Source organism: Xyrauchen texanus, chromosome 42, assembly GCF_025860055.1.
Source record: "Xyrauchen texanus isolate HMW12.3.18 chromosome 42, RBS_HiC_50CHRs, whole genome shotgun sequence".
Lineage (NCBI taxonomy): Eukaryota > Metazoa > Chordata > Actinopteri > Cypriniformes > Catostomidae > Xyrauchen > Xyrauchen texanus.
In genome coordinates, this window is record NC_068317.1 from 1681062 (window position 1) to 1701659 (window position 20598).

The 20598-nt window shown below is 38.6% G+C and overlaps 1 protein-coding gene across 1 annotated transcript in view; it reads left to right on the forward strand.

The window, feature by feature from the left end:
* The window catches only part of ofcc1 (orofacial cleft 1 candidate 1), a 239258-nt gene that overhangs the window by 135145 nt on the left and 83515 nt on the right, over nt 1-20598 (forward strand). The window contains exons 15-17 of the mRNA XM_052114721.1: nt 9262-9498; nt 14050-14302; nt 14818-14981. Of these exons, the coding sequence (XP_051970681.1) occupies nt 9262-9498; nt 14050-14302; nt 14818-14981 (654 nt within the window). The remainder of the gene's footprint in view (nt 1-9261; nt 9499-14049; nt 14303-14817; nt 14982-20598) is intronic.

Consider the following 20598-nt stretch of genomic DNA (forward strand, 5'->3'; position numbering starts at 1 on the left):
AATTATATAAGGCGAACCCTTGCATCTCTAGATGCAGACTTTACGTTTATTTTAATCCTAGCACACTCTCCCTCCTCCAATACCAAGTTTAAATCTTTCTTCAATAATCTTTTGAGAGAAGTTAAAGCTCCGTCCCCCAGACTCTGAATTAGCAGGGAGTAATACACTGATGCCTCATGACCATTTCCAAAAGCAGTAATTATCACTCCCTGAGTATATTCTGCTTTATGAGTGTATGCTACCCCCAAGAATACTACAGAGCAAGTGGTGCAGCTGTAAATATATGTAATATAAGAATTGAGGTCTTGGAATCCCAAAATGTTGAACCATATTTTGAAAAGATCTCAACACTCCCCTCTCATATATGTCACCGAGCGTATTAACCGCATTAATCACAATCCACTCTGACCAGCAGAAAGGGGGGTTTCGGTTTCTTCATTTTTCGCAAAGGGTAATAGATGAATACTCTACTCTGTTGAGAATTTAAACCTTTATGGAGTATTTTGACTGTTTTTATTTTTCATTTTATATTATTTATTGTTTCAGAATAATTTCTTAACCAGATAATTACATGAATCGCTCATGTGAATATAAATGTGGTCAACTTTAAGAGACGGATAGTTGGGCTCCGACATGAAATCATCACTTCAGGTCAGGAATTTAACATCACGCTCAGGTTTAGGCTATAAATGAATATATGGGAATCACATGTGAATCATGTGATATATTAACAGACATTTAAAGAAGTGGAAAGTTTATATGATGTCATATCTTAATGTTACACTTGATAAGCTCCAGATGGGCACAATTAACAGAGACCAAAACATGCACATTTTCAGGTTTACACTTTAGAAATATTTATATATTTGTTTGTAATTTTGTATATGTTTATTTAAAAAGTCACTATCTTTGTGCCTCTTAGATAAGTTCCTTGCTGAAATGTCCACTGTGTGGCACTAAAAGCAAGTTAATCCTTGTGCCTCTTGGATAATCAGTCATACGAATATTGTTTTATTTTATTCAGATAAATCCATTATTCTTTTTGAAGTAATTATTCTTGCCCGAATAAGGCATTCGGCTTCAGGCACATGCCTATTTACAAGATTGTTTGTGTGATCAGATTGTGCTCAATTGATAGAGCATTGCAATTGTGATGTAAAAAAAAACGTCTAGGTTACTATTGTAACCTCCAGGGAACGAGACATTGTGTCGAAGAAGCAACACTAGGGGTCTCTCTTGAGAGCCTCGCGCATCTCTGAACTTAAGAAAAGGCCAATGAGAATTTGGCAGAAAGAATTTGCATGTCCTGCCCCCGGACATATGGGTATAAAGGGAGGGAAATGCATCTGTCCATTCAGGATTTTGCCTTGAAGAGCCGAGAATGAGGTTCGGCTATAACATTGGCTCGGTTCAGCGACGTGGCCGGCAGGACACAACGTCTCGTCAGGGAATGGAGGTTACAATAGTAACCTAGACATTCCCCGTCTGTCGCTCACTTGTTGAAGAAGCGACACTAGGGGTCCATATTTAATCACACCATGCATTGAACTGTGTACGTGCGTTGCTGACGCAGGTGCGGGCAGGCAGTTGTGTGCCAAAGCGACAGGCAGCATCAGACTGCACGTTCCCTTCCCCAATGCCCCATAAGATCGTCATAACCTTCTGGTTCCCTACACCCTGAAGGGGGGAACAAGACGACGTGCCAAGCATGGGAGCAGGCCGAGCAAGCCTCGCCTTTTCTCTCTCTATGTTTCTCGCATAGAGCTAAAGCGGCTGGGGCCATCTTAACGCTATCACACAAATCGGGGAAGGCAATCTTTTCCAATTCCTATTCTTTCAGGGGGAAAAGACCCCGCAAAGACCAGGCTGGGCAACTATTCCAATACAGAGTAGTTTGAGTACTTGTAGTGGGTCTCGGGGAATTCCTCCGCTGAATTCGTGGACCAGAGGTCTAGGGAGGAGTCATCCAGGGAGCCGAGTTAGTGGGATCTCCTGGGATAATAGCGCACGAGATCGCCTCAGTGGATGAGAAAGGCACTAGATGCAAGCACACCCGGTCAGTTGTTTCCGCATTACAGAGTTCTTCTAGCTCGGACCTGAGAGAACATGGGATGAAACCGACTCGACCCTGAGATTGTAAAATCTCGTAAAGGTGTTGCCCAACCCGCTGCTCTGCATATGTCTGCTAGGGATCTGCCTTTGGCCAGTGCCCATGAGGATGCCACACTTCTCCTCGAATGTGCTCAAACCTGCAAAGGGGCGGGCATGGCCTGGGTGTGATAGGCCAATGCTATGGCGTCAACCACCCAGTGGGAAATCCTCTGTTTGGGGACAGCATTCCCTTTCCGCTGTCCACAAAAGCAGACAAAGAGCTGCTCAGAATGTCTAAAGCTCTGCGCACTAGACACAGCAACGAAGGGGCCGGGTCTGCCTCCTCCCGGGGCAGCGCTTGCAGGTTCACTACCTGGTTTCTGAAGGGAGTCGGTGGAACCTTTGGCACGTAGCCCAGTCGCGGTCTTAGGATGATGTGAGTGTCTGCTGGACCAAACTCCAGGCAAGTGTCGCTGACAGAGAACGTTTGCAGGTCCCCGGCTCTCTTTATGGAAGCGAGTGCGATCAGGAGAGCCATCTTCAGAGAGAGGGCCTTGAGCTTAACTGATTCTAGCAGCTCGAAGGGGGATCTCTGAAGGCCCGAGAGGAACACTGAGAGATCCCAGGAGGGGAACAGGCTTGGCTGGGGACGGTTCAACCTCCGGGCACCTTTAAGCAACCTGATAATCAAGTCGTCCTTACCCAAAGACTTGCCGTCTACTGCGTCGTGGTGGGCCGCAATAGCGGCAGCATACACCTTCAAGGTGGAGGAAGACCGCCTCCCCTCCAACCTCTCCTGCAGGAATGAGAGAACTGACCCGACTGTGCACCTCTGCGGGTCTTCGGACCGGGAAGAACACCAATTTGCGAACAAGCGCCTCTTCAGAGCGTAAAGTTGCTTGGTAGAGGGAGCTCTGGCTTGGTTGATCATGTCTACAACAGCAGGTGGAAGGCCACTTAGATCTTCCGCATTCCATCCAGGGGCCAGATGTGGAGGTTCCAGAGGTCTGGGCGCGGATGCCAGAGGGTGCCTCATCCCTGAGAAAGAAGGGCCTTCCTCAGGGGAATTTGCCAGGGAGGGGCTGTTGCGAGGAGCATGAGAACCAAGTCCGAGTGGGCCGAGTGGATTTGCGTACTTGTGCAGCGAATGTTTGTGCTGTGACCTTCGTGGCCCTGAGGGCGAGGTCGGTTGCTGAGCGCAGTTCCTGCAACATATCGGGGTCAGGACTACCCAAGTGCAGATCTTTAAGTGCCTTGGCCTGGTGGACTTGCAGGAGGGCCATAGCATGCAAGGTGGAAGTGGCCTGTCCAGCGTCGCTGTAGGTTTTGGAGGTCACTGACTTTTTAGGAAGGAAAGTGGTGACCGCAACGTTGCCATGGTAAGGTTCTCACAGTGAGAAAACCAAACCATCCACAAACGCTGCCTCGGTGTGATCGTGGCCCAGACACACGAGGCAGCGCCTGTGACTGTCAGGAGCAGAGAGAACTCGACCGCATCCAGGAACTACACATAGCGGAACGGCGTCTATATAAAGACACGTCCTGAAAAGGACGTTCAACGCCGCTGTGTATTGCTCTTTTAGAGAAATAAACTCTTTTAAGAAAATATTCTCTTTTTTAAAAGCGCCGTCAAGCGCTCTGGGGCAAAGCTGCACTGCCGTGCAGAGAAGGAGAAATGAACTGATATGCGCCATAGATCCAACATCATACGCTCTTGAACACCAACATCATAAGCTGAAATGAACAGTCTTGTGAATACAGCTCGCTGATCACACAACCGGTCGGCTCCGAAGAAAAACTTTGAATGGACAGACACATTTCCCTCCCTTTATACCAGTATGTCCGGGGCGGGACATGCAAATTCTGTCTGCCAATTTCTCATTGGCCTTTTCTCAAGTTCAGAGATGCACGAGGCTTTCAAGAGAGACCCCTAGTATCACTTCTTCGACACAACATCGAAGTGAGCAACTTATGAGTCCTGAAGAGCACACGAGTCGATTGTCAGAGAAGCACCACTAAATGGCGTGGTTGCTTCAGCAATTGTGTTTTTTGTCTCTTATTTGTTTTATGACACTGTCGGTTAGGTTTAAAGGTTTAGGGTAGGGAGGTCGGTTATGTTGATTTAAAACTCAATAGAGCATTAACCTTAATGACCTCATCTTTTTTGGGAACATTTAACTCACTTTTAGTGACATTTCACCAAGGAACTGGTGGAATATGTGTTATGAACCACATTATGTAATTTTACAAAAGAAATTCACCACGGTCACATTTTCATGAGATCAGGCTCTTAATTTTTTTTTTTTTTTCCAAAGTTGAAATAAATAAATACATAAAAGTTTCATTATCACAATCTGTATTAGGACTGAATAATGAATCAAAATAAAACTGAAATCAAGATATAGTTTAGTTTTGTCATTAATCACAATATGGCTAAAAACTTTGATTTGAATGAAGAAATCATCTGTATGTGTTGCATGCTTCAAAGTGATGGGGCAGCACTCTGTTCTGTCTGTTATCTACACATACTTCAAGCACACCTGGGGCTCATAATCAATAAACTATACACATCTAATGCAATTAAACTTCTTTTTGTCTTGATATCTAAGTAGCAAGACATTTTAAATGTTTGTGATATCAGTTCAAATCGCATTCACAATTTTTCCCAATGTTATTTTTTTTTACCAAATCATGCAGTCCTAACACGTATTCACGTGAGATTTTACTGTGCATAAAAAGGTGTGAACACTCTGAATGTACTGTTATTTTCCAGTGATGTTCTTTCCTCTGATAACTCGCACTCTGAAGTAAACGTCACCCACTTGGGATTGGTTGTGTAAAACTCACAGCTTAGAAGATATACGCATTGAATGTTCATAATCTTACGGTTTCCTATCAATCACCAAATTGAACAGATATTAGCTCTGTTCGACAGAATTTTATAGCATCATAGGTGCGTTCCTGACATGAAGGTTGGCAGCAGAGGGTAGGAAGCAGAATTGCATGTATACTTTGTGGGTACGGCAATCCCAGAATGCATTATGATGAGCTCAGTGGAAAAAAATAAATAAATACAAAAATACATTAGAGGCAGCTAGAGCCCAAAAGATTTTAGTCTATCCCTGATTGTGTTTGTTCAGAACTGCCCAGGTGATTTGAAGAGAGAGTTATCATGTAATTGTTTGTTATTTTTGCTCAGTAAGTCCGTGTTTAATAATTATTACATTTGTGTCTAAATTCTTTTTAAGTATTTTCTGGTTGTTGGTTCCTTTTGGCATTATTAGTATTTTCATATACCTTTTTAATTCATCCACCATCTTGAATAGATTTTTTCTCTGAGCTTGTTGCAGTAGATTCCCTTCTCAACAAAAGACACAAGTGATGCTGCTGTAGAACTGGGGTAAAATTTACTAACATAGAAGGCAGCATAATGTTTCTGTCTCTGTCTCCATCTCCCTTTACTTCTATTTTCCTTTGAGTCTCTTTCACATTTTGTGTGACTTAGTCATTTCTCTGATAGAGGAGAGATGGAAAATGACTCTGGAACATTTACAAAATAATACCTTTGGATCAAATCAGGAAAAAGTGACAACAAAAAAACTTAATTTAATCCTGCAAATACAGAAGACGTCCAGCATTTAAATGAGTCCAGATTTACAGTGGTATCTGAAGGCACAGATAGTTCTCAGGGTTGCAGCGCTTTGCATAAGAGGCATCAGGCCATAAATCAAACCCACCCCCAAGCGTGACTGTCCTGCCAATGCACGCCATACCTGCTCAGCTGTACAACATACTTCACAATGAGCATTCACATTCTCTATGTAAAAGAAGTGTCAACAGTAGATGCAGTTATAATACCGCTGCACTTACATTCACTTACATTCACACATTTTGTAAGATAATTTGATTTAAAATCTACGGAAGCTCAAAGAGGCCTTGCTGTCTCGTTTTCTATTGATCTCGACATAACTAAGGTTGTTTTCTCGTGATCATGACTTAATTTTCTTGTGATCATAACTTGATTTTCTTCGAGATCTCGACGTCTCTCTGTCATTGACAACTTCCAGATTAGTGTCAGACACCTTAGAAGAAGACTATCATGTCTACAACTTTGTCGTAGAAAATACAGTGACCCTGAACGTTTGGTCAATTTCATTGCCAGCCAACTTGAGGGACCGGGACGTCAGCATGACTGCAGTCAAGCCAGCCGCGATTTAGATTCGAGTGCACGCATATTGCAGTTATAACGGTACTTTGCGGTAAGCACAGAAAGACGTCCTTCTTGACTCCTGTTGAGTGCAGAAGAAAGCGAGTCTTAATATATTGATGAAAAAGCATTTATAAAGTGTTTGTGACGTGCTGCCTGGTGTTTATTAATATGTTTGATTTAGCCTATGTGGAAGGTGACTGGTTAGAATACTCTTGGATAGGGCAGGTGAATATTTTATAACCAAAGTGTAAGGAATTAACATAACTTTACATTTACATATAATAAATTGTACTTTTCTGCCAAGGATCTCTCATTGTCCTTCATACCTTGTAATAAACTTTTAATTGTAAATCCTGTAGGTCAATTAAAAACTGTATAGAAAATTAAAGGCAAAAACAACTTTTTGTTATGTCGAGATCACGAGAAAACAACCTTAGTTATGTCGAGATCACGAGAAAACGAGACAGAATAATAATAATAACGCAAGGCCTCTTTGAGCTTCCATAAAAATCTAAAGGAAGATCACTTAGAAAATGTATATATACTACCTTTTCTTACGAAGCCACATGATTTTAGGTATCATTTATGTTAGTAACACCAACGATTTTGGACAAATGAGGGACCGGGACGTCTGCATGTTTCATTCTTTGTGTTCAGGGTTTGTTCAAATGACCAATCCTAAGTATAAATAAAAGTCAGATTTGTGCCTGCCTTAACACCACTAAAAGCCTACATTTAAGAACACATAACCATGCGTTTTCTTCTCCATCATCCTTCTCTCACTTTTTCTGTCATATTTCAAACACACACACACATATACACATGTCACAATTGAATTCCTTTAAACATACCTCAGATCTAGCAAAAAAAATTATTAAATAATACGTTTTGTGGTAATAATAGATTTCACCTTGCATTAGAAATTGTCTCTTGAGAAGCCCATCTGTGCAGACGGCTAAAAATACATCTGTTCATATATCATCGATACGTTCATTAGACAGAGGACACGAGTCAAGATATATTTGTCACTGTGGTGTAATGCGGTTTGACAGGGACGTGTCTCTGACATATTAACTCTGTCTAGTGTGTGTGGATGGATGGAAAGGCTTTTTAATGCTGTGCAGAAAAGCTGTGGCTTTGATTGTGACAGTGGAATGAACATTCAATACAGAAAAACATCTTGGGTAAGTGAAGCGTAACTCTTATTCCCTGAGTGAGAATGAGACGCTGCATTGGGACATGCCCTGAGTGTCACATGGTCTGAAGCCCTCATACAATCACGCCAATATATTGGCTGATGGCACTTAAGCGATGCCCCTAGCTACGTCATGGGCTCCATAAAGGCGCTCTCTTTCAAGCCATCGAGTCAGGTTTTCTGCAGGAAGGCTCGAGCCTATGTAGCTGCTAGGGGAACTAGGGTTACGCTTCACATAACCGAGATGTTTCCTTTCGCTGGAACTCGAGCTGCATAATCACATCATGCGAACAGTAGCTGCCAACTGTCTTTGCCAGTGTGGCAAGCATATAGTAAAACAGAGGGAATTTATTCCTGTTCCAACAGAGAGAACGTGGGAAGCAGGTGTCAAACCCTCATCCAGATCATAAAATCTAATGTATGCTGAGAGGACCATCCTGCCACCATACAAATATCCTCCAAGGATGCACCTCTAGCCAAAGGCCATGAGGATGCCATTCTACTCGCAGAATGGGCTTATATGGGGCGGATGTGACTCACGTGGTAGAGTGGGTTGTCCACTAATCGCAGGGTTGGTGGTTCGATTCCCAGCCCACACGACTCCACATGCCGAAGTGTCCTCAGGCAAGACACTGAACCCCAAGTTGCAACTAATGGCAGGCTAGTGCCTTGCATGGCATCTCAGCCATCATTGGTGTGTGAATGGGTGAATGAGACACAGTGTAAAGCACTTTGAATACCGCTAAGGTTTAAAAAGTGCTATATAAGTGCAGACCATTTACCATTTAATTAATAGAGCTAAAAAACAACAACTTGTTGGTAAGAAAATAACTTAAAAGTACTATGATTACTTTTTTGATTAAGTTTTCAGTAAAGCAAAATCCTAAAATTTTTAGAGAAGTCTTCAGCAATTTGTTCTGGATTTCTTTTGAGTAACTTACCTTAACACTGCTAATGAAAGAAAATGTTCAAATTTGCAGATATTTTTGTAAAAAAAAGAAAATCTTTATTTCAAAATGTATTTTGAATTACGTACTGCATAGGGTTAAAAGAATATTCCTGATTCAATACAAGTTAAGCTCAATCGACAGCATTTGTGGCATAATATTGATTACCACAAAAACTACATTTGACTTTCCCATCCTTTTCTTTAAAAAAAGCAAAAATCTGTGTTCCAGAGAGGCACTTAAAATGAAAGTGAATTTTTTATGTTAAAATATTGTTTCAAAAGTATAGACACAAGACAAACAATGTGTGTAAACATGATTTCAGTGTGATAAAATCACTTACTAACCGCATCTGTGTAAAGTTACAGCCAATTTTACAACTTTGTTACCATGACAATGTCACCTAACCCTAAAATGACTGTAAAAATTATGATTTAAACAACTTTACAGCTCAAATAATTCACAAGTTTTAACAGAAGAATTTATGTGATTTCATAGAATCTGAATCTTCACATTTCTGCATTTAAACCCTCTAAAAATTGGCCCATTCACTTCCATTGTTAGTGTCTCACAGGAACACTGTTTTTGCTTTTTTAAATTTTTTAAAGGAGGGACAATTCTAAATTATTTTTTTGGGATAATGAACATTGTGCCATAAATATTTTTGATTGAATTTAACTTGTATTGAACCCAGAATATTCCTTTGAATCCATCAAATAATTTGACTGAAGTTAGTAGTAAGTCACGAGGACACACAAATGAACCATTCACTCTCAAATCATGTTTAATTAAATAATCTCTCGGTGTGTCATCTCCAGATCTCAGCATCACAGTCAGCACTGCTCTGCTCCGATGTGTTGTGGGACGGCTGACAGGATGCGTCTAGCAGTGCGTCTCCTCCAGTCTCTGCTCGATCTCTCCTTGCGTCCATGTCATCGACTGTCTCAGATCAGTCTGAACGTTCTGCTGTTCACTCTCATGTGGTTCCCACGTCTGTATCTGCATTACTGCAGTCAGTGGATTTACCTGCAGAGCAAACACATCCCCATCAACAGGTGAGACACACGGTCTCGAACACATCATTATTCCACACACACAGAAATATTCCAGCAGATCATACGCCAACCTATATAAATGTCTGCTTACAATAGTCACTATGAACACTCACACACACACACACACACACACACACACACACACGGCTAATTTATACTCACTGGCCGAACAGGCTACTTTTTGATTGCCTAAATGCTCCTGTTTGTGGACATCCTGGAAACTTCTGACCTTGGAAAGCTCAGCTAATTGAAGAAATCAAATTATTGGTTGAAACTAATTAAATCTGAATTTCAGATTGATTGAATTAAAGATTCAGTTCCAAATTATTTTTGATTCGTGATTCAATTCGAGATTCGGTCTGAATCCATTTGAGATTCAGTTACCGATTCAAAATGATGCCATTCAAGATTAGTTTTAAACTCCAGTTTCGATTCAATTTGAGATTTTTTTATTCAATTTAAAATATGAATCCTTTACACTTAATTTGATACACACTTTGATTCAATTTGCTATTCAGATGATTAAATTTAAGATTAAATTTGAGATTTGATTCAATTCAAGATTCAAACTGATTCCATTAGAAATTCATTGAAAGATTTTCTTTGATTCAGTGTGGGAGTTGATTTGATTCATGCAAGTTTAAGCTTTGCTTGCTTAGGATGCTCAGATTGTTCTGTAGAAAAAAACATTTGTCGTCTTTGTGAATAATTGTGTATAAAACCTTATTTATACTCCGTTATTTATACAGCGGTGTTGCTGAAGCATTTTGTAACTATGGTTGGTCAAGCAACTAATTTAAAATAGTGGAGCAACTGTCATCCTACTTTTGAAGTAGGAGTTCACTAAAACATACATATGGAAGTAGATGACTAAACTGAATCATTTTGAAATGATTAACTGATTATTTATGTATTTATTCTGACATGACAGATTTGCACTTGAACGGATCCATTTGAACCAAATACAATAAATAAATCTAGAAATACCCTAATTTATATAATTCAAAACATAGTAACGTTTCACTAAACTAACATTACAAAAAAAAAAAGTTGTGACACACACACACACACACACACACCTTTTTTGAACCGGTTAATTTACATGAGCCTATAATGCAAGCTGCATGAATAAACTGATTCACTTAAATGAATGACTTCACAACACTACACATGTTAGTAACACCACAACACTGTAGGTGATGCATGTGCTGTTGACATGTGTACACACACACAACTTTTATAAGACTCCTCTAAACTTTTACAGCCTCATGGAAGGAACGTCATCAATTTCAACCTGCAGACCTGGACGTGAGCATTATCTGGAAAGAATTTCTCATTTTATTGTGTGGACAGTTTCATCATAAACCCTGTGCGATACAGCAGTGTTCTATTTAGCATATGTTGTTAATTTAATTTATCATCCAGGAGTTGTTCAGTGAATATTCTTTCATGCCAGCTTTCCTGTTGCCAAACAAATCTGATCATTAAATCACAGAGAGCAACTTACAGCAGATGAGTGTATTTAGAGGGATGTAGAGACAGACAGATGAGGAGAAGCCAGTGAAAATACAGAGACAGGGTCAGAGGCAGATGACATGTTCCACATGTCTGACCGTTGTTCTGCTGCGAGTGTTTCCCTAGAGCTAGTAACCACAGCGGCGGTCAAAGATCAGCTGTAGACTGACAGCACACGCGCACACACCCTGCAGTCATTAGTGATCATTCTACCCCACGCACATTTCAATATCCCAGCATTCTCACAAATACCCCCCCCCCCCCCCACACACACACCCACACCACACCACACCACACCACACCTACACAAAAACGTGTGGATTTTATTGTACCACAAGCATGTGGAAAAATGTCTTCATGAAAACAGGTCCTGCTGTAAACACCGCAGCGAGTTCAGTCAGGTGACTTCATTTGTTGACGTCATTTACAGTAAAGCATTCTCTAACATGTATTAAGAGTGAATATATTTGACAATAGAATCAAATAAAAAAATTAAATACAAACTGAATCAAAGCAAATCTCAAATCGAATCTCTAATCTTAAGTTTAATCAAATTGAATCTCAAATAAATTTGAATATCTAATCGAAGCAAATTTCATACTGAATCTTGAATTGAATCGATTAAAATTGAATCTCAAATTTATTCAAAGCAAATGTTGGATTGAATCTTGAATCCCAAAGTGAATCCAAGTGAATTAAATCTAATGGATTCAGATTGAATCTTGAAATACAAATATAAATTAAATAAAATATTGAATTGAATTAAGTCTCACATTTATTTGAAGCAAATATTGAATTGAATCTTTAGTAGGGATTCACTGATCCGATACTGAAGCTTTCAACGGATCGGGTATTGGTCCAACGAGCCCGATCCAAATCAGATACGGCCGATACGGAGATTTCCGTTATTGGAATCAGAAGAGAAAGTGGTAATCGGTGAATCACTAATCTTTAGTTGTATGGAATTGAATCTCAAATTTATTTAAAGCAAATCTAGAATTAAAATGTAGAATTGAATAAAATCAAAACACAAATTTAATTGAAGTGAATCTTGAATTGAATCAAGTCTTCAACTTACACTTATTTGGATTCAGATGCAATCTCGAATGGAATCCGATAGCTTCACAATAGCTATTATAGGTTACAGGTTTCAAATCAGTTTTCGTTTTTAAGATGATTTTAGTCAAATTCAACCCAGACAAATTTGAATGGATTCAATTTTAAACATTTTTGTTTGACTTAATTTTCAATTCCGTTAACTTCAAGACTCTAGTCTTGAAACGTTGACTAAAATCATCTTAAAAACGAAAACTGATTTGAAACGCATGTAACCTATAATAGCTATTGTGAAGCTTGATGTGAGGATAGAGGTCTGTCTTTATTCCATCTAAATTCTGGAGAGGAGAGCATCCGCTGCAGTGAACATGAGCAGCAGAATGGGCCGAGCAGGTGAAATGAAGGGTGTAAGAGACATTCATGCAATGAGAACACATGATAGCTCATATTCGGTCTATGATTTTAAGGTTAATTTTGCTTTTTTACTGGCTTTTATCACTATGGATGTGGCATGATGATTACACACACACTGTTGATCTCTTGGAATTGGCCAACTACGCCACCCTGGGAATTACACCTAGAGAAATGTTATCAATTAACCCTTTTTAACAAGACACACAGGTTCATAGTACTCTGCAAAATGAAGACAAAGATGGGTTTTCAATAAAGAAAACTCTTATTTTAAGTTCAAAAGCAGTGTGGGGTAATGACCAGGCAACTATTGTAAAAGCCAAATCAGATTAAACTCCCAATATATATTACAAACTCATTCTGCAGTACATGGAGAAATCAGAGGGTATTAGTTACAGTTGCACTGATCTTATAAACCAAATTTCAATGATTTGAATAGAAAACATCAAAACGGAATAAGGGCTGAGTCTTACAATGGAGAGGCAGACTATCCGGGGGCGTGTTCCTGAACCAAAGACCCACTCGTGTAAACACAGCAAGCAACACATCAGGTCAGCCTAAACATGCAGTGAGGACAACCACCACTAGGTGACTAGCCTCCCCAAATGGACTGTCCAGCTCCTGCTTCTAAATCAAAATGAAAAAGATCTAAATCAAGATAGAAACTAAAACCAATTGCAAATAGGGAAACCAATTGGCACCAGATCACCACAGGGAGTAGACAGAATCACCAGGCCAAGTTAGAGCAGAAAAAAACCCACACATACAAATCACTAAGACACACAATCAATAACAAATCCATGGAAATCAAACTGAAAACATAGACAAATGAGAAAATGACATTAAGCATAAGAAACAACCAGTCATCAAGATGACAAACAGAGGCACCAGAATAAACACAGCAACTGAGGGGATCAAGGTAAAGACAGGAAACACAAAGTAAAATAAAAACAAAGAATCTGGGAAAACCGTATCAAACAAATAAAGACAAAACAGCAGCTTTAAAATGTTGCATTCTGCTCAGGTGACCACACCAGTCTACCAGGTACCTCTCAAACGAACCAAAAAACAGGGCACACAATTTGGACAGCCTGGATTAGACAGGACCAGCAGGCCTAAATGAACTAATTCAGCTGAGAACAAACAAATAGAAAATATTATAATTAAACTCTCATAAATAACCAAAATTGTCTAATCAAATGGGCAACATACATTAATGAGAGCAGTACTTGGGAAGAGAGGTCAGGGCAGCACACAAAACACTAACTACTGTGATTTGGCAGAATATAAAACAGAAAGAAAAAGAAGAGTAGGTCAGAACAACAAGAGAGAGAGAGAGAGAGAGAGAGAGAGAACAAACCATAGGAGACAACCAAAATCATTCCATGTAAAAGAAAAATCACCAGCACCTTAACCTTCTACCCCCCCACTGTATAATGGCTGAGATAGGGATCACCTGCTACCTCAGAAAATGGAGGAAAATCAGTGTAACACACAGAATCATGTGGTTTATTGCTCTTGTATACAGTGTAATCAAATTGTCTTGCAACTTTGATTGTGTTTGGTCAGGTTCGGGTTGTGTGCGCACACTGTGGTTCTGGTGTATCAGGGCTCACTGCTGTCCAGCCTGGAGGAAGTGATGCTGGTGCTGCTCGGCCCCGTGACCTTGAGTGCAGCTACGCTGCTGCTGCTCGCGATCAGATGGGGCTGTCAGCGTGCGTTTGGCTCAACGCCCTCCTTCCTGTCAAAGTTTATCACAGCTGCGGCGCTGTGGACAGTGCTCCACCCTCTGGCACTCTTCACTGTGGATGCCGTCCTGGGGGTAAGTCACTTAAAATAATGGGCACACTTCTGCACTGTAAATAGATGTTCCACATTATCTTAGCAAATTCACTTTATGAATAAAAATTAATGTGAGAGTGAGACAGAAAGACAGACAGACAGATCTATAGAGACGGTAGATCTCACAAAACATTTTTACAGTGTAGGTCAGGGCTTCCCAAACTTTTGTTAGCTGAACCCCTTTTACCTAAATAATTTACTTGAAGTGCCCCTTTTCATAGCAATTCATTATAATTAGGACTTTTATATTTGTGTTATTTTTTACTTATTTTATTATTTATTAAACAAAGCATTGGGATCTCTATCACAATCTTATGAGTCGGACTGAGTTCAGGCAAACCTTTTTTTGGATTTGATAGAGATGATAAAATGATTCATGCAAAACAACCAAATTGATGTTTATCTTAAGATAAAATGTGTAATGGCTGTGGTATCACCTCTTCTGACGTGGGACAGTGATGATTTAGTAAACAGTATGTGCTTGTGTTTGGCCAGCGTTTGTCCTACAGCGCAGAGGAACCATTGGCAGATGCTGCTAAACTCTATTGGCATTTCTATCGGACTGAGCAGTCGGGCACAGCGGGCATCATCATCACCCTCTTCCTGTACGCCGTCCACTTCATCCTGTCCCTCACTGTTTTTTACGTTTACTTGCTCAGGTACAGTACCCTGAAAACACACACAAAGTCCAAAACTTGTCAAATTGCTCTTAATTTATCCCAGTGATTTGACGTTTAAGAGTGACTTTTATTTATATGTCAACCCTCATGTCACTGCAGATTAATTCTCAAACTGAATGATCTGCCAGTCTTGTAAAGTATTGGAAATGATATAATAATTTTATGTGTAGCTTGAATGCATTTTCACAGTCTTTAACACTAACGGTACGTAATTTAATTGAATAATGTTAGGTACAGAGTTACCAACTTTTTACCTGCCAAATACAGGACAACAAAACCCCCAAATGAATAAAGCTGCAATAAATGGAGCCAATAGGTTTCTGTTAAGAGTTCTGTTAAGTTTCTTCCCCGTAATAGCCTTTTCTATTTTTAACGCTCAACAAAACATGCTTTCCATTTAATATTGGGATCATTAGTTTGTAAACATTATATGAATAATGTGCTAATAATATATATCACTAAAACATTAATTTGCCCTTTCATGACCACTGTCTTAGTTAGCATGCAAGTGATAGTTATGTCTGAAGCAACCATGTAGTATGGGTTTTATGGTAGAGAAAACGCTTAACATAAAATAGTGTAGGCTATTTCTCCTTATTATATGACTCTCTGGAATACTCGATTCTGATTGGTCAATGGTGCCATCTAGTGGTATGATATTTCTGAGGAACAACCGCATATGGAATTTAGCTGGTCAGCGATTTATTTCTCACATAATTACATAATTTCAATGCAAATTAAAGTTTCGTGCCCATTTATTTGTCTATTTTTTATTAGCCTTGAAATAAGCAGGATAATATACAGTCAGCCAGTTGTTATCGAAAAAACCCCCCACAACAGAGTGATATAAGATTCCTCTGCTTTGAATCAGGATCTTGATTACCCTGTCAGGGTTTATTTAGCGATAACAACCGGCTGACTGTACAGTATCCCTTCTTTAGATCACAGTATTGTAGTTTTGGCAGTACACAGTGTTTATCACAAGGAACATGGAAGATAATCACATGAAGTGTTTTTACTTCACATGTATTGTACTTTATTGTACTTGTATTGTATTGTGCATTAAAAGTGCTGCAGTTTTTCCTCACTGTCAACGAGTCCTCTCTCTCTCTCTCTCTTCCAGATTGAGCACTGACATATAATGCAAAGTAATGTCATATCATGAATAGGCGTGTGATATTTTGGAATCACAGTGGTGGTAAACAGTTATCATGCTCTCGAATGCTGTAATGGAAAATGACAGAAGACAAGTGCTGATTGTCATTGATCTTACTTGATTTTTCCGTCAGTTGCTTCTGTCAAGTTTAGTGCCAACAGTTGATATATCACACAATTCACAATCTCATCAAAAGATGTCTGTGTTTCAGTTCTATTTCTCTTGATGTGTGAAATCTTCCCAGCAATTTGTGTGTGAGATGGCAAAATATGGGACAAACTGCACCTGTATGGATTCAATGTGGAACGCAATTTTGTTTGCTTAAATACGGGACAATTTGGTAATATATGGGACGGTTGGCAACCCTAGTTAGGTAGCTAACTTAGCTTTAGAAATGTCCCTTTTCAATGGTAACAGTGAGTTTTCTGATTGATCGATCTTGCTGCAGGATTGTGGGTAGTGAAATTCAGTAATTATTGTTATTTTTAATTATAATTTATTATTTTTTTGTTGTTGAAAAGACTCTGACTTGTGTCTTTGACAGAAGCATATACAGTATCATCACATTAAAAAGCTATTTTGTTTTTTTTATTAATTAGAAAAAAAAAAGATACAAGACTGTGTACTTGACATATTTAATAAGGGAATGAACTACAAAAAGAACTGCATTTAAAAGCATGGAAAAATATAAAATATTGTTTTAAAGTTATTGATAATGAAGAAAGTCGTCCAGGTTTAATCCTAGACAAGGCCCCGATTATTTTACATGCAGCCACAGCCAGACATAACATAAATTGACTAAAACAAAAACAAAAAAACAATGTATATTCGGCCACCAAGTGCAAGTGCTTAACACACAGAGAGCAACAAGCGTGGTCTTAGTGGGAAGAAATATGAGCTGGATGAGTGTTTTTGTACCCAGACAATAACTGATGCTTCATCCAGAAACTGAACATTTCACTACAAGTTTATTCTGCCACTGTGTTCTTCACTGTCAACTTTTATGTTTGTGTGTGACCTTGTTGGTGGATGTGTCAAAAGTGTCACAACACTGCAGTCCACATGAGCCACAGTCTGAGATTGTGCCGGTATATTTTTGGCCACAAAACCCCTGCGGGACATCTGGCCAATGATATATATATATAAGCATATAAGCATCATAAACAGACCTTATCAAGAGCTTTCTGCTCATTACTGCCATCTGAAAGCCAAGTGTTGATGTAATGCACTTTGATTTAATACTCTCATAAATTACAGAATGAATAACTCGAGAAATGACATGAAATCGCCTTCACAGGGTTTGTTAATGTGTGACGGACTTGACTGTCATTGGCTTTTCTGAGTACATTGCTTTTTCTATTTTGTCATACTAAAGATGTTTTTTTAAAGGCAGCATTTCTAATTTATCAGGTGAAGCATTGTGTGTGATGTAATCGAGCGAATCTCCTGACTTTAAAAGTACTTATATTCTTATTTAGCTATAAACAATTATTATTATTATTATTATTATTATTATTATTATTACTTTTAGGGTACAACAGGCCTAAAGGCTTCACAGGGAATTGATTTTTTGATTTTTTTTTTGTCTCCCAAAACACTAAATATCTACCACAGCACTTTCCTGAACACCTGTTTGTCACTGTACACTACATAATATTCCTCTTCCATGAGATCTTTGTGTGTGATGTCTAAAGGTTGATTTAATCATTTTTAAAATGTTGCAAATGTATGTAGCTAATGAATATTCTGGAAATCATCACATTTATTTTGAGACAAAATACTTATTTATCATTTTCAGTTTTGTTTAAGGTCATTAAATCAAAATGTATTAAACACATTGTTTTTCTTAAGTGGGAGAATAGATTTGATGTGAAAAATGTTCAAAGTGACATTGACTCATCCAGTCATAATTGAGATTAGTTTGTTTATAGAATTCTTGAGATGTAAAATGCTAAATGTGATTGAAATGAACAGGAAATGATGCACCCTTTTCTGAAGTAGTTATTTTGAGTAAGACTCTTAATATGGTAGTAAAAAATTGCATTGTGCTGTCTCAAAATGAGTTGCATTAGTTGAATAATGTTGCCCTTTAACATTCCCAAGTGTGGGTTAAAGGCCCCCGTAACCTTAAAAAAATATCTAAAATAGGATAATAAAAATAAAACAACCTTCCATAATTATTTATTATCCAAATTAATGATGTTCCATCAATATTCAATGAAAATAAATATATTTTTACAGTTTGCTACCAGAAAATAGCAAATTGTCTAAAAGGGTACTTTTAGCCCCGTTGTACGCAATTAAAAATCGATATGTGACAGATTACATCTGATTAAAGATGTTCTTCAATTCAACATAAATTTGTAAAATATTTTACTCCCATAATCTGACATTTTTCCAAGTGAAACAATATTGTGAAGAATATTCAATGATGAAAAGTAAAAAAGAAAAATGGGATTCATAATGTCAAATGTAAGTCATTTTAAAGGCATTTAAAATAAACATGTACATATATATATTGGGGGTGTAACGGTTCTTGGTATAAAAACGAACTGCACGGTTCTTCACCCACGATTTGGTAAGCATTGGCAACGCGGTTCACCTCAAGTTTATTGAAGTTTCTGGAGCACAAGATTTTGTGAAGAAAATAAAGCGTTAAACAGAGTTACAACCTCTGCTAATGTACCTGAATTGATCTCTAAATGTATACGTCAGCTTGATGACATCACTGTTCTGCAAGTGTTGTGTCTGGTTGAGAAGTGGCGAAAACAAGCCACTTATAGTGAAGCCCCTGTATTATTCAGGTCTCATGTCTGGGTCATTTTCTTTTTGCAGTCAATTACAACAGTGATGGTCAAAACCTGCACTGTTTGCAGACATCGCTCGGCACGAGTGCTGAATACTAGTAATTATGCCGAAATCACCGGGGAAAGATAGCTGCAGATGAGCCTAAACTGCACACACTCTTTTTTGTTTTTAAGCAATCACTCAGTGCTGATTCGGACAGGCATAAAACTATAACTAAAGCAATTGGGGTGTTCATTGCCAATGATTTGTTTCCCTACTCCGCTAAAGGAGATGTGTAATTTCTACGCATGATTAAAACACTCGAGCTGCATCACAACATCCCTCGTATCCATTTTAATAGCAAAGTAAAAAAAAAAAAAGATGTGCAGCTTCCGAACATTGAATTTATGTGCAGTAGAGTTTGAAATAAATTTTATGTGGATGCATGGAGTGTAGTAGTGCAGTTATTAAGTTAAAATGTTGATTTATTAATTAGAGGAAATCTTTTTTAGTTAAAGAGCTAGCGAAATGAACCAGTTTTACTATAGTAATATTGTAGTAACCATGACTGCTGTCACCATGGTTTTCTTTGCAGAAATCATGGTTTTGATACAATTAACCATGGTTTTACAACAGTAATACTGTAGTTTCCATATAGTATCCATGATTATACTGTATATTGTAAACATGACAGTAGCCATGTTGATTTTGTGGTTACTAGGTTTTCTTCCTCAAATACCACAGTTAAACTGTGGTTACTGTAAAACAATGATTTTTATTCAGGGCAAACCTTTTTGAAGTGTTTGTTACCAAATAGAGTATTCTTTGGATTTGGCAGTAATATAAAAAAAATTTATTCTGAACACTGCAAATACCGAACCGTACTAAACCAATTATACAAAAACCGAACCTTGAGAAATGGAAACCGTTACACACACACACATATATATATATACTGTATGCTATTTACTTGGAATAATGTGCACAATAGGAGCAGGACATGGATTAAGAAAACAAATATGGTCAACTTTGATTTCATGTTGATGAACTGATCGGATCGAAATTATTCACAATATTATGAACAAAAAGGAAAAACCTTTGATTTTAAGGCCAAATTTGGACCAATGGATACATGTTTTAGATACAGATATTACATCTCCCAAGCATGGATCTCCTTTCAGGTACCATCCCAATATTTAGGTCTGTAATCTCAAACAGGTCAGTATCAGGTCTGGAGATAAAACAAAGGAACAGAAACTAACTGATTTTTCACTAATCACTGTAGAATGGATGGAAAGAAAGAGCTTTCATCTTATTTCTCAATGATTGGGCTTATATTCCCACACTGGATGGGCAGAGGTGTGTACTGTCTCGTGCCAGTGTGTGGCTCTAGGATGGCGGGGTTTATGCTTATAACGTGGGTTAAATCTGAACAGGGCTGTGCTGTGTGTGAATGTAGGCCAGCAGTCTGATTGTGAGGAGGCCTGCTCGTTTTATGGGTTATCTGCTTCTATTGGCTGTGTGCAGAGAAGCACTGACACAGTGCCTGGCCTATTTCTAAAATAATGCCTAAGGCTACATGTATAGATAGAATGAACTGTTATCCAGTATTAATTACATTTTAGCAAGCCCTGATTCACTTCTTGCAAAGAA